Source organism: Aulonocara stuartgranti (assembly GCF_965226115.1).
Source record: "Aulonocara stuartgranti genome assembly, chromosome: 6".
Taxonomy (NCBI): Eukaryota; Metazoa; Chordata; class Actinopteri; order Cichliformes; family Cichlidae; genus Aulonocara; species Aulonocara stuartgranti.
Genome location: NC_138944.1, coordinates 15,551,684 through 15,567,327, shown reverse-complemented (window position 1 = coordinate 15,567,327; position 15,644 = coordinate 15,551,684). Strand labels below are relative to the sequence as shown.

At 37.7% G+C, this 15,644-nt stretch overlaps 1 protein-coding gene and 1 long non-coding RNA gene across 2 annotated transcripts in view; one reads left to right on the top strand and one right to left on the bottom strand.

Annotated features, from left to right (window-relative positions):
- The window catches only part of LOC309708140, a 54,602-nt gene that overhangs the window by 22,181 nt on the left and 16,777 nt on the right, over nucleotides 1–15,644 (top strand). Inside the window, exon 2 of the long non-coding RNA XR_014277182.1 lies at nucleotides 189–217. This is a non-coding gene — a long non-coding RNA (uncharacterized lncRNA). The remainder of the gene's footprint in view (nucleotides 1–188; nucleotides 218–15,644) is intronic.
- LOC309708393 (uncharacterized protein) lies at nucleotides 8,768–14,220 on the bottom strand. The gene is made up of 4 exons (XM_082536381.1): nucleotides 13,992–14,220; nucleotides 13,825–13,906; nucleotides 13,234–13,566; nucleotides 8,768–12,873 (listed from the first exon to the last, which is right to left on the bottom strand). Exons 2-4 carry the CDS (start codon nucleotides 13,883–13,885, stop codon nucleotides 12,485–12,487), a joined length of 783 nt encoding a protein of 260 aa, XP_082392507.1. The 5' UTR covers nucleotides 13,886–13,906; nucleotides 13,992–14,220; the 3' UTR covers nucleotides 8,768–12,484.

Here is a 15,644-nt window from a genome sequence, read left to right as displayed (position 1 = left end):
TAAAAATCATTACCAATACATATGTTAATAGCTTGAAAATAACTGCACAAAATCAACTTTGTAGAGTATTTAATTTTTGTCTCATTTAATTTGTAGAGATGAAATGAAAAAGTACGAAGCTGCACAGCACAAAGTAACAGTGCCTACATGCGACTTTTAAATAAGTACTTTCCCATCTCAATTTCCAGACCCAGTATGAGTCATCTATCATCATATGGTAAGTGAAAATAGTTCTATCACAGTATCTTTGTTAAAAAAAAAAAACCAATTATCTGCTGTGACAAACACCATCTTTTTAGAAGACCCTTTAAATTGGCTCTGTCATCTTAGGACTGTGACCCCCTTTCAAGAGTAACCTGCCTACAGGTTTATTAGTGCTAAATCACAACAGCAGTCACCTCAGCCTGCTATGTACTTTAAGATAAAGTTCCTTTCTCAATTTATTGTTTTTCACCATACCATTCCTTTTGTCAAAAGATCGATCTAATCTGATTGATGATACAATCTGATCATGGAAAGCAAAAGTTTAAAGCACTCAGACCAAATGACAAATGAGAATTGAAGCCCCTTGTTACAATTACTGCCATATAGGCAGGCATACCTGGGTTTTAGCGATTACTCAAATAAATGAGGATGGCAGATGGAAGAAAATTGATGCAGTGGAATATAACCTGACCATCTGGGTTTTATTCTGTGAACACACTGAACCTTCAATCAGCCACCAGTATTGTCTCTTGTGCAATGCCCTTCTGATTATGAAGAGAATGGATGGTGGAGTGTCAAATTTGCAGATTGAAGTAGGACAATGACAATAACTGCAAATTACCAGGGATAAAAAGAAAAAGGAGATATTTGGGGAGGTAATGGAATATGGTTCTTTAAAGTTCTTACCTTTTGATGAGTGTGGTTGATCAGCAGTAATGTTTAGGTGGGTGGTATGTGTTAAAGTAACATCTGCACGAATGCCAAAACCATGGTTTCCCAACAATACATTATTTTGTGCCAAGATGATAAATGTTATTTGCTTCACCTCGTAGGGGTTTTATTGTTGCGGCTGAGCCGAGAGAACACACAAAGATAGCTTTCGACATATGTTAATCAATAGCCCATTCAGGCAAGGCAAGGGAGGGTTACCCATATCTCTCAGAGTTTATGCAACAAGTAGGCTACTTGAAGCTTTAGTGATCCATGTGCAACTAAAAGCAGCTTAATTTAAGTCTGTCTCTGCCAACTATATAACAAAAAAAATGCTGAACATTTGTTAATAATATATGCAAGAAAGAGGAATTTATTTTTTAAATATAGGCTTTATTTCTCTAATCGTTCAATTAACTGTATATTTCAAAAAACAACAAAAAGAAGCCCATTCATCTGAAAATGATCAGGTAGAAGGACTGGATGGAAAAGGAGGGAAAAACCACTAAAAGACGCAAAGTGTGAAGAACCGTTACTTAATAGCACTTAAGGAAGCAAAATTCACAGAAATGAGGGGTGGCTCAAGATGGTACTGTATTGCACAGTACTTGTATATGTCTAACAGGTGAGGGTTACAGTGGTGCGTAGTATCCCCAAAGTGCATGCAGTCAAATGAAATTCTACCTTTAGCACACACACCTAAGCAAACATGACTGGTTGCTGTCCGTGAACTGCATGAATGCACAAGAGTGTTTGAGTGTTCCTTTGAGGAACAAAAAAAAAAGGCTGTTTTAAATAAATATTGAAAAACACATGCACATGTATTTGTGGAGTCATGGCTCACTTGTTATTTTTTTCAATGCATTTTCCATACATCTTGCTGGAAAGAACATTAGCATGAACCTGCACTTTCACATATGAACTGTAGGTCATCATGTGATTTACAGGTTGTCAGAGATTTACAGTTAACAAACAGTCAGGTGAATAAACAACAATGAGACACTTGTGTAGGTTAACGTGCTGCACGGGTGAAAAGCTCAGAGCAAATCACACCGAACTGAAGTATTCGTTTATTTTTATAGGTTACATCGTCAATATGCAAATATAATCACATTTCCTGTCACGCAGGTCCTGATGTCTGTCTGCATGCAAGCTGTGTGTGTGTGTGTGTGTGTGTCACAGAGTATGTGTGTTGCAGGTCAATTTCTAAGAATAATATAATGCAAGTCAACTTCTGCGGATATGTATTTCTGTGCTGGTCTCTTGTCAGTGTCACAGGGTCAGCTTCCTGTTTTAACAGAAAACTGTCTGGTGAAATATGTATAACATAACTTTTGAAGCATTAGCAAATAAAACAATAAAAACTCCCTGACACAGGTCATATGCGGTTTTTGATCGTTAGAAACAGGAACGGGCTTCAAACATGATGTTGATTTGGGGGGTGCTGATGCTGACTTCCTTTACTTTTAGGCTTATTCTGTTAAAAAAAGGAATTCTCACAGTCCATATGCTTTTAGTCACTACACATTAAATTAAGACTTGAACAGTGACATGTATTCTACAGCTCAGGAATTGCTGTAATATTTGGAGTCTTATTATGGGTCTCAGAAGACTGGACATTCTGATTGTTAGAGGCTTTCCACAGGCAGGGTCTCTTCAGATGAATAGCTTCTGTCTTCATTCATCCAGTCTTTTTGTTGCTGCTCCGTCTCTGTTGTGAATACCTGGGGAGACAGCTCTGGCACATAGCTTGAGAGCATATATTGATGTTTTTCCACACCTTTCAACTCTTCTAATTTTCCCATGTTACCTTAACAGTTCAATACACTCCACGCTGGAGGTGAAAGGAGCTGAGGCACAGCTCAGCTTTACCACTGAGTTATTCATGCATTGGTCTTACTGAAGCAACAGTTGTTGTAGAAAGTGTGCCAGGAGTCTGCATACACAGTGAATGGTTAAAATGGATAAGCCTGCCCTCTACCAACTTCTTTGAAAAAGCCGAGAAGAATAACACAACTGTGTTCAAAATCAGTCAGCGATGGCGACAACAGAGATAGCTGAGTCATGTATCTGATATGTCATGCAATAACCATGGTGCAGCAGAGAGATGAAGTGTTCAATTACACCTCCTGTGCTGTCACCTGGGAAATTTACAGATAGTACACCCTTTTAGTGTTTGACCCACCACTGCTTCATGAGTAGCCATGACCTAAAATTGCAGTTTTGATGAGTTGAGTTGTAAAATTGTGCTCTCACTTGTAGTAACGGGAAAGGGCTAAGTGTATTTACTCAGGTAATACTTGTGTACACAGGATTTCCATTCTATGCAGCTTGGTATGTTTTCTTTCTGCCCATAATTTCAGAGCGAAATGTACTCATTACTAAAGCAACAAATGCAGCTCACTTTCATTCACCTACACCTGAGGTTTTAATTAATGCTGAGTGACATAATTTAATTTTTCAAAGTAGCATCAATCTCCAGTTGTCTTGCTTTGCCTGTAAGTTAACTTCTCCTACTGGCTCTGCTTTACACGCTGCATTAGTACTTCTATTTGTTCTGACCAAACAAACTAAAAAAAAAAAGTCAGATTAAAGTCAAAACACAGAGAGACGTGTTATGTACTAGAACACTGAAAGATATGATTTGTTCAGTAAACATTAATCCAGCCACAGCATGCTGCCAAATCAAACATCGCACCTACGCATGCTAGCTAACCTTCGATTGGGCAGGTTTACAGCTGCTTAATGAGAGGATAGAAATGACAGTTATTATTTTAATTTGCAGCTTTATATTTTCATTCTAGTTCTACATTAGATTAGCTTTGTATATATTACAGTTAATAATAATCTGCCTACAACAGCTGATATTGTTAGGGAATTGCCTCAAAAGCTGATATTAGTTCAATCGTAACCATTAGTGCCCATTGAATCTGTTTTCAGACTAAAATTTTCTACACTACAGCTATTTCCATGTTTATTTCCCTTTGAGCGGATCTGTGTTGTTGTGATTTATGTGTAGTTACTGGGAAAAGAACGAAACACTAACATTAGCTCACTGAGAAACAAAGATATTATGGCTCTCTGGTGTAATGTGAAGAACAAGCTTTTACGGTGATACTTTTACTAATATATGAGTAGCTGTCAAACAGTTCACTGATCATTTGCAAAAGAGGGGTTTATTTAGCTTCAATCAAGGTTTAGAGTGCATCATAGTACAGAAACAGTGAAGGTTTCAAATGATTTTCTCATGACCTCGAATTGGGGGCTCGTTTTTGTTCTTGTCCTTCAAGATCTTCTTCATATACAAAAGTTAGTCATGGAGTGCCATGTGAAATGCAGATTATTAAACATTAGGTCTCCCTCTTCTAAGTCCCTGTTAGTACATGAATTAATAATTGATCAACAAATTAATTTACTGAGATGTCTCTGAAGGTTCTCAGTCATCCAGGTCATCGTAGTTTAAGGAGCTTGGAAAGAAAAGCTTCTGGACTTCTTTAGGTTTCTAGAAGATGTTTCACCTCTCATCCGAGAAGCTTCTTCAGTTCTAAGAGCAACTGGTAGAGAGTCCCAGGTTTTAAGCCCTATGGGAGTGTCCCCAAGAGCACTGTGAATGACCATCTTTGAACAGAGGCGGTGGCTTACGACACCAACTGTATGCCATCTATAATCCAGTTTTGAGATCTCTTCACAGATGCCATAATGCCGACTCATATCCTGGGTGAAACAGAACATTTAATAGTATTTCCTGAAAACCCTCTTTTGTCTGATCATAACATTTAAATTTACAATAATGGATTAAACACAGCAGATGTCTTTCTGAAAGCACTGATAAAAATGTTGAGTCAGGCATTCCTTAAATGTTAACTTAAGGGGATTTTTAAAATTTCCTACAAGACTGCTCAAAGAAGTCTAGCATTAATTAATTATATCAGTCTTAAAAATGATCAACCTGTCTCTATTAATTGGCTATGTACCCCAGGGGGTCTCTGTTTTCTTTGGAGTATTGTAGGGCCTTTGCCTTACAATTAAAAGTGCCTTGAGGCAACTGTCGTGATTTGTTGATATATAAATAAAATTAAAATTAAATTAAAATAACACTGAGATGAATCGTGGAGCCATTTTGATCAGAATATGCCCTTTAAATTATAAACATCCTGTATGAGAGTGACACTCAAAAGTGATTTCATACATTTATTACATCTATTGCAATTCATCATTATCAGGTTGTTCTTGAATCTCTCTGAAAAACTTTGAGTTTATTCAGAACTCTGCAGCAAGAGTAATAACTGCGGCATTTCAAATCCTTCTCCTCACATACAAAAGCTTGAATAATCAAGCCCCATCATATCTTCAGATCTCCCATCCTAACACAGAACTTTGCTCTTGGACATCAGGCCTATTTGTGGTTCCTCCAGTTATCAAAAGCAGAATGGAAGTCAGAGCCTTCAGCTTTCATGTCTGTCTTATATGGAACCAGCTCCCAGTCTGGATTTGAGCAACAAATACTCTCTACTTTTAATATTAGACTTTTCACTCTCTGTGCATTTATACACCAATACTGTATTTACCCATTATCAGTAAGTGATCTTCATCGCTCTCACCTATAGTTAGTTTTGTGCCGTCTCTCTCTGTTTATCTCTTCTTTCCTTTCACCCAGTTGCAATGGTTGACCTGAGCCCAGTTCTGCCTGAGATTCCTTCTTCTTTTTTCCCTTCCCATTGCTGCCAACTGCTTGTCCATAGGGGGTCTTCTGATTGTTGGGGGTTTCTCTGTATTATTTTAGGGTTTTTACCTTCCAATATAGAGCATTTTGATGTGACTGTTGTTGTGAATTGGTGCTATAAAAATAGTATTAATTTCACTATAAATATAAAAATACACTTACAATTATATCTTTAAACATATGCTGCTTTCAGATGAATATGTTGTTATTCTGATCTCATCAGAGACATTCAGAGACTGGGGTTGTGAGCTGATATTGATGTTATCTTTTATAGATTTATAAAATATGTCAAACTTGTTTGGTTTTTTTTTTTTTTTTTTTTTTTTTAAATGTCTTGGGCAGTCATGTAAATGAAAGCACAGGGTTTCTGTAGCCTTCTACTAGCTTTTTGGCCAAATAATCCAAAGCCAACTCCCATTTACCGTAATGTTAGGTAACAGGCTATCAGTGCTTCGCATAAATCTCAGCAGTTTGTTGACATAATCTGGCTTTTATCTCCCCTTTCCATTCCCCTGCCTATCCCCCCTCCCGCTCTCATCTATCTTGCTTCAGTGTTTGTCGGTCAGTCCGCTTCTTATCTTGTCTCATTCGATCTTCCCCCTTGCCCCTCCCTCTGATTTTGTGTATGGTATAGAGCTGTAGCAATCGGCTTGACCAATGACCACCTGGCTGTCAAGGTGATAATGTAAACCTCCCCAAGAGAAGATTACTCTCGCTTACTGGGATAATTGGTCAGACACACACTTAAACACAGAGACACACACCGTCGAAGCCAAGGCACACTGTAAGACACCTCTCTGTTTCCATGGGAACATAACCTGAAACCTCTGTATACACTCACTAACGCATCCAAGTGAATACATAGTACACCCCCCTCTGTGTACTTTGCCCAGATGAGGTGCTCACAGGAGAAACCAACTTCCAACATTGAGAAATGATGCAACAAGACAACATGATCACTAATAAAAACAGGGACAAGGTTTTCTGGGGTAATGGAAATATCCTGTTCAACATGACTCTTTTTTTTTTTTTGCAAGAGTAACAAGAAATCTTTAAAGAAAACAAAAGATTCAGTTCAGCTGAATTTAATTTAGAACAACACACGTCATCTCAGGGCATTTATTTAGGTCGAGATGCTTCAAATTTTATGAAGAGCACCCAGTGATTTCTGCAGTACAAACATTTAGCATAACTGGGCAGTAAACCTGCTAACAAGAAAAACATTTTGGTAGAGGATAGAAATATGTATGCCTCAGCTAAAATTAAAAAATAAATGTAATAATGCATTTGATATTTGTGTTCAAATTGTTCAGCAAACTGTTAGTAGTTTAATGTGAGACCAAATTCACAAAACTCTTAGTGAAGAAAACTGTTTGTTGTGAAGTAATATATTTGTCTGCATTTACATGGCAAGCGGACCAAGACAGCTTGGACAGTCTGAGTCCTTAACCGTGAAATTAGTTTAGGATCGTTGTTTGTCCAGAGGGCGACTATCTGTTTGTAAGTTGCTCCACCTTGTGGTTAAAAGTGGATATCACAATTAAAAGCAATGATCCATCCATCTTCTTCTGCCTCTATTTGTAACTTCTTCTTCTTCTTTTTTTTTTTGAATGAGTTTGCTTTCAGTTAGTTTCCAGAGGGGCTTGCTTGTTTTAATGCAGTTTATGCAGTTAATGTAGTGCTGCTATTATATTTAGGGCATATGCCAGATGTAGGAGTCACAGTACAGTTATTAAAATCAAAACACTGAACCTTTTGAACACAGTTTTTTTTAGTTTAGTTCTATTTATCCATAATAACCTTGAGATGAATAACGTAAAATAAAGACAGCAGTTTACTGAAGTAAGGTTTTTTTTTTACTTAAACATTTTGGCCATCTGCTTGCTCGTTAGCAAGTAGCATCTTCAAAAGGAACTCAATTTTGGAAAGTCAAAACCTCAGGATTGGAGGGACTGCTATGCCTCAAGTGTCTGGGTGGAGAGGAGTGTCGCTATGAGTGTGTGTGCCAATAAACCACAGATCAGAAACATGCGAGTGTGTGTGTGGGGGGGGTGAAAAGGTGCAAAAAGCATAAGGACAGACCGTAAAATGTGCAAACGTCAAGAGAGAGCGGACACAAGGTAATAAAATAGAATAGAATTAGGATTGTAAGAGAGAAGAATAGAAGAGTGGTGCTCCGTGGATCATGTGAGGTCCCCAAGTGGCTGAACATACAATGAATAAGTACCAGATTTTCCAGAGTCACCTTTCTCTTTTTTTTTTTTGTAGACATTTTTAGTCCAGTTACGCCTGAATTGTCATGTTTGAGCAAGATTTTTGCTGCTCAATGTGGAGCTATTATGTAAAAACAAGTAGCTTTTTGTTACATTCATCTTAAGGTTAAAAAGGGAGCAATGGGCCATATATCCTCCAGCTACACTGACAGTAAGCCTTATGTAACTGAAGATGCATCTGTGATACTATATTCCAATTCTCTGTAATATTTTTTACTGCCGAAGAAGCTCATGAAATCATCATTACAAAAAGCTAAAGGCTCAACAGAGCTGTCTTTGTCTGTCTGACTATAGGAGGGCTTCCCCCTCAAAGATCAAAGTTGTGGGATTTTGGAGGGTTTTTCCAAGTAACTGCTTTGAAGCGTGTTTCTTTGGATTGCACCAATGAGCTGGTCTGCTTTGATTTATTTCTAGCATTTTCAGAAACTCGGTATATTGAGTGTCATAGTGAAAGTGTGTGAGTGCACTAATGGAGTGTATATAAAATGCATATGTTGGATGTATGCAATGCATAGACCAAGACACAAATAAACACAGAAAACACAGTAAGGTTTTACTGTGTTTGCTGAATTTTGCTATGAAAGTTGAACGTTTTATTCTCAGAGCTACTGTGTTTGCTTTATTTGTTTCACTGCAGAAGGTGTTGTTTAGTTCTCCAGCAGTGACACAGCACAAATTACAAAGTTGAATAACCTTTCTTAAATGAGGTTTATAGCATATAGCTAAATTTTCAGAAAATCTAAAGTATTGTGAAAAAAAAGGAAAACGAGAAAGCAGATTTTTTTTAGTAAGGTCATTTCCTATTGATAAAACTACAGTGGAAGTCCTTTACTGAGCTCTCCTGCTTGTAAAGACATGCATTATTCTTTTTCTTGATTAAAATCTTTATTTAAACTTCAAATGTATACATCCGACAGAAGAGCATTACATTAAGATTCAGAATTAAACTGTTAATTTCAAATTTAATTAGCTCATTATCACTCAGTCTGCAAGAGAATTACTTTGCTGACATTTCTGTAATTTTTTTTTTCTATGCAAGAACACTTAATTTGCATCATTAGCATTATTTTTCAAAGTTAAATATGTGACAGATCAATTTCGGTGCAAAACACATTAAAACAACACAAACATTTTCATAAAACATATCAGGACTGATGTGCTGTGACACTGCGGGAATATACATTTGTTTATAGAGCTCCCCAATTATGGGGTGGAAAGTAAGTAAGTCCCAGTTATGGACATTAAAACCACATTATTGTAAAAACATTTTTATTGTCAAGACAATGGTTTGTGTTAGGCAGGCATTAGTTAGGCTTCCATTTGTGGTCAGGACATTGCATGTGTGTAGATGTGTGTGCTGTGCATCTGTCTGTGTATACTGTGTCAGGTTTGTACTGTAACTGGATGCATCTGTCAGCTCTCAAATATGTGACCTTGGATTGGTTTACCCACTAGATCTCAGCCAGTCTGCTACATGACACTGCTTTAGTGAGAGCATTAGCTGAGAGTCACTCTGACTTGAAAAGCCTCTCAAATGTTCTGTCTGAAGAGGGTGCAGTGAGCCGTTAAAAGGCTCAGTTTTTGCCTTGGAGCGGGGTTTGTCCTCTGGCGTTTAGGACTCACTAGTCAGAGATTGAAAAGCAAACTGAAAGATGAGGAGCATGAATAATGACTTGAGGCAATATTCTTGCTCAAGTTTACTGTAAGCATTTTTATGAAACTAAGGTGACCTGTCATAAAGTGTTGTGTGGCAGGAAGATTGCAGACTCGGATGCAGGACTCATAATTCGGGAAAATGAACTAAAGAAGGCAGCTTCATTGCTGTAAACTTGCTAAAAAGTACAAGAGACAAATAATATGGGGGCAGAAGCGAGAAATACATACAGTACAAGGAACTAAGAAACACACTGAGCACACAACATGAGGGAGGTCACAACAAGTGCTACAAGAAACTGGGGTCTTAAGTACACACAGGAGGTAATTAGGAAAAAGGAAGACACTAAGGAACACAGGTGAACCAAATCAGGGAAAACAAGACATGGGAAGCAAACGTTTTCACAAAGCACACAAGATGAGGGACTGGCAATATAAAACAGGAAGTAGCACAACACCAGAGACGGAGACTTAATAAAGAATAAACTCAAAACACCGGGTCAAAGACCCAGGAGCATTGCATGAACAGGTTTTCATGTGTGGTGTGTTACAAGCTACTTAAAGAACAGCCCCAGTCAAACGAGCTGGCTATTATCACTTTTTAGCTAATGAAAAGAAAAAAAGAGAAACTTTAATCTGCATTTTGAACATGCACGCTATTACTTGTTGCTTGACTAACAGTTCAAATATGTCCTGGAGTATGACGTGTTTCAGAAGGAAACTGGTCAAAGAGGTCATCTTTTACAGTCTACATTGTGGCCGAGAGTTTTATTTTCATGGGACTGAACAGCTACACACATAAAGCAGTGCTCCAGAGACGGACCTCACACACACTTCAAAAGATATTTTCATCGCTCTGTTTAAAATTGTTGTGTATTTTTTTTTCTTTTCCATTTTCATTGTTTAAGTCTGACAGCAAGTGAAATTACCACAACATTTTCTCCTGTGCTTTCCTGTGATGTAACTATTTTGATATTTGATTTACTTTATATCAATCAGCTCTCACCTGGAATTAATGATTCTGAACTAAATTGCCTATGTTTACCAGGCTGGTGCAAAGTGTGGTAAATCAGCTCGTTGAATGAAAACATATTGCTCCCTAGGGCTGCTCAATTAATCGAATTTTAATCACGATTACGATCTGGGCTTTCAACGATCATTAAAAATGACTGAGCCGATTATTAGCCCCTCCCTCATTTATCCGCGACACCTTAAAGGCCGGTCCGTGAAAATATTGTCGGGCATAAACCGGTCCGTGGCGCAAAAAAGGTTGGAGACCGCTGATTAAGAGGACCCGAGGGAAGCTCGGAAAGCTAAGCAGAAGTTATTTGGAGAGTGACTGCCGTTGGTTGAAAAGAGAGTTTAAAAAAAAAAAACTTCAGTGGTGTTGCACACTATTTTATATTATTTTTTAAAGTCATTGTTAACCCTTTAAAGCCGGTCAGAGCAGCATGCTCCGTTTTGCGTAACTATTTTTAAATCCCTGTAGAACCTGAACCGTGTAAGCTAGCGCAATAATTTGTTTTGCATATGAAACCGGAGGAGTTGTACTTACATTTTATGCCATCAGCTTGTCCTCGGTCACGGTTTCCTTCCACATATAGCTTTGCAAAAACTGCATAAAAAGCGCTTGCAGGAACAAAAACATAATATTCCAGAAACACGCTTTGCCGTTCCTATCAGCTGTTCGTAACACTTCCCACAGTGAAATGATGCACATGCTGTTTTCTTTGCAAATTTGCATCATAGGATTGTTTTTTGTTTTTCCTGCAGTATATAAAAATTGCTGTATCTCCAAAATAAAACTATGAAGACACTCAAAATAAATGTCCTGTTGTTGTAAACTATTTTTTGCAACTTTATTGTATTTAAAGTTTTGAGGGATAAGCCTCTTAAATTTCTCCAAGTAGAAATATATGTAAACAAAACAAAAGCGATTTTCAATTTTTTTTGTAGTTTATTGCACTTTTTTGCAATTTATGTAATTACTATGGACTTAATGCATACATATTATTAAAATATGGGCTATAACAGTTGTATTGATGTATAGCAACTTGAAATGCTCCCACAAATGGCACTACAGCATGTAAAAAAAATAATATAAGCTCTGGTGGACTTGGTTCTATAGTAGGTCTTAAAGGGTTAAATAAATATCGTCAAATAATCGTGATCTCAATTTCAGTGAAAATAATCGTGATTATCATTTTTGCCATAATCGAGCAGCCCTATTGCTCCCAAGTGGTTCCTAAAGCAGCTACTTCTAGTTAGCAGCACATATCACCAGAGGGCAGCATCTGTCCAGAAACTCTAGACAGATTTATTGCTTGACTGAAAGAAAAGGGGGTTTGCTACATGACAGTTCTGTATTTCTGAAATAAATCTAACAAAGAGCCTTTTATGGTCTTCATTCATAGAGAACTTTTACACAGATGACAGTGCTGGACATGCTTGAGAAAAAAACATCCATGGAAAGGTTTATAGCTGCTGATTAAACTGAACCAGTATAGAGTTTTTAATCACTTTAGCAATTATAAGAAAGTGCATTTTCTCTGAGAGTGTTTCCATTTAAACATCTCTTTGTGTTCTTAAAAAGATCCGTGAAACCACTGTGCATTTCTCTCCTAGCCTCTATTGAAGCCAAACAACAACACATTTTATACTGTTATGATTACTGGCTGTCTTCTTATCACCTCACTGTGGTGTGTAATTTTCTCGTTCATGTCAGCCAATAGCACAAAGGAAGAAAGATAAGCCTTTGGATTACGCAAGATGACTCACTTAATCTGATTCTCGACGCCCTGGTTTTGACAAAAAAATCCATAAGTCTCAGTACCTTGTTGCTTCTAATCAGTGTTAATCATTGATTCATGCCTCCCCACATTCCCTATGTCTGGTGACACTCCGTGTGGTGGGAATTCCATTATTTAAATATAACTGGAAGTAAGATTAAAAGGCAAAAAATTGTTCTGGTACTTTCCCGGGCTGTAACTCTGTTGCCGTTGGAGTGTGTTCCTCTAGTGCTCTTCTGGGGTTTAGGATTCTGTATCAACATACTTGCGATGTATCTGTCAGACACGGTGCTCTTCAAGGAGCAGTTGTAAGGCCCGTGTGAACTGTTCCGCTCCAGGTAACTGTGGATAGTAAGCCAGCCTTGTTCGTCCACACTTTTTCCGGTGTACTGTTTCAGAGATCCATCTGAGAGGTTGCGGGAGCCGTGGAACCAGTGGACATTTCCGTCTGGGTAGACTTGCTTGAAGGTGCACACAGGTCCCGTGGTCGTTAATTTACCCTCCACGATCCCACCACACTCTGCAGGGAAAACCACGAGAAAAGTTTTAAAATGCACTCGACGCACACCGCATCATTCAATAATCTCATTTAGCGCGTGAAACTATTAAAATCCTACGCCAATTTTTGCTGTCAGATGAATCACAAGGAAACATTTGCTTAACATTTGCTTAATTATTAACATTTGTGTTTAGATGCATTTTCTTTGTATTTGGTCTGATATGTGTTCTGGTAAATTTGGAAGCAGAGGCAAAAAAGAAGACTGCAATGCAAAAGCAAAGTAAAAATGTGTTTTGTAATAAAAGTTTAAGAAGTTTAAACATATTACTCTGCAATATTATAATTTGCTTTAATAGGAAAATTTAATTGAAGAACTCTGACCTTGTAACTCCACTTTAGTAGATTCATTGAGTGCTCCTCTGTTGGAGCGTTGCTTACACGTGTATTTTTTTCCGCTCTCTGGAGGGAGCATCTTTTTGAAGATTAGCGACAGCCGTCCATCTTCATATTCACAGGTAAAGTTACTCAGAGATGCTCTGTGGAGTTCAGTAGTGATCCCTTTACTGTCCACAGAACACAAAAGTGTTTCCTCTTTGAACCACTGCATAAGTTTGATTGATATTCCATGATGAACCGAGGATGTGTTGCAGTTGAGGGAAACTTGCTCGCCACACTCTGCGGTAATCTTGGGACTAACTCTTAGTTTCACCAACTCTGCAGATAACGATACAGACAAAGAAATGTTTCATGTTTCGTTTTTTTGTGTCTTAAAGTTGGAGGAGGTAACGCCATCACACCATTATTACATCTTTATTAGAATATTCACCCTTTTACACTAACTTAGATTTAAATTTATAGTTCAGATAAGTTAATATGATCCAAAGCTGCAAAACAGTTGTCGCAGATATTTCAAACTCTACTCAGCAAATACTAATTTATAGTAATTTAGTATAGTTTAGTAATTTCACATACCTTGTGTTGTAAAAGCAAATGCAGTCAGAAGCCAGAGCGTGTGCAATGCTGTGAATCCCATTGTCAAATCTTTCACATTTCTCTGTAACATAGAGAACCATCAAACCTAATTAGCTCTCGGTAAATGCACACTAGGTGTTTTCCTGCAGACAGGATGGAAGGCTGACCTTAAAGCCGGATTCATTAACCAGATGTCTGTTAAGTCTTGTTGTTCACCAAAATGACCTCTCGAGAACTGCTGCTTCTCCTGAGCCCTTATTCAGAGCTTGTGGTCCCACAGTCCTTTTGGCTCGTCAATAAATTCTGCATATGCCGCCTCAGACTTCAGAAGATATGAAGTTAATCATTACTTTTAAGTGGAATTACCGGGAAGGCTGAAGCCGTATCCCTGTGAAAGGCGTGGTGTTGAAATCTAAACAACAGTGAGGCTGGAAAGGAAGTGTCGTATTTCTCTGTGTGAGTGTGTGTGAGTGTGTCAGTAGTAAAAAGAACAGACAAAAATGAGACAAAATGAAGACCTATTCATAAAGCAGTAAAAGCCACCACAATCAGAGAATTGTCTGACTTTCTTTGATGTGCTTCAGCAATCTTCTGTAGCTTCATTTTGCTGCATTCATCTCTGATATAGATTTTTTCCCATGGGGTCATTATCCCTGTTTAATTCTGTTCATCTAACCCCAGGGGAAATGCTTTATTGTAAGCTGTTATGGTGTGAAGAGCCACTTTCACTCTGTTAAGGACTTCATTGTGTGTCACTGTAAAGTAATGAGTCATGTTATTTAAAGCTGTTATATCATCATGGGAAAGTGACAAGTTTCTGACATCCACTCGTCACTTACCTTAACCGGGCACAGAGATGGTAAATAAGTGATTTTGCACATCAGTGGCAAATACTGTTTTCCAGCTTTAATAACAATACATAACTTGTATTCAGCAGAAAAAGACCAAAACCACTATTCATGTGTTCTATATTTCTTGTTTTGCTGAATAAAGAAAACAGAAGGAGTAAATGAATGAAAGCCTACTGTGCGAGTAAAGAAAAAACTCAAGAGGTTTATGAAAGATTTATTATCAAAAGATTTATCATCATTTGTGCTAATAAATTCTGCCTGTTGCAAGATTTATTATCACAAATATATATTTGGTGTTTTGCACAATTTCGTGTAGTATCTCCTAAAAGGCTGCGTCAATGTCCAGAAAGTGTACATGATAATGAGAGTTCATTGATATGGTTTCATTATGGACGAACTTAAAGCTTGTGTGGTATAAATTTTAGTTTGGATCTCTACGCATCAATCTTAATTTTGACTCTGTGCTCACTTTTCCTACCAATTTGCTAAGAGCAAAAAAAAAAAAAAAAAAGGAGAAATATTGCTCACAGTTGTGTAACCCAGCTAAAAAATTGAATTAATACACAAAAATCAAGATGCCTTTTATACAATTGCTTCATTAGGTACACCTTTGCAACTACATGTCAAAACAAATATCTGATGTTTGACAGATATCTGATCTACCAATCACATCACAACAACTCAGACAACTTGCTGGTTGTTGGTCCCAGACGAATTGGTCAGCTGACCTAATGGGATTTTCCCACATAACCACCTCTGGGATTTTCAGAGAATGGTGTCCAAAAAAGAGAAAGTATCCAGTTCTCTAGATAAAACGCTTATGAACCTTATGGGGAGGCAAAAGTAACCAAAATAACCACTTGTTACATACAAGACATGAGCATCTCTTAATACCCAACAAGTTGAACCTTGAAACTAAATCATTCCTGTCAGCTCAGAACAAAAAACTGAGGCTACAACTCGACAACA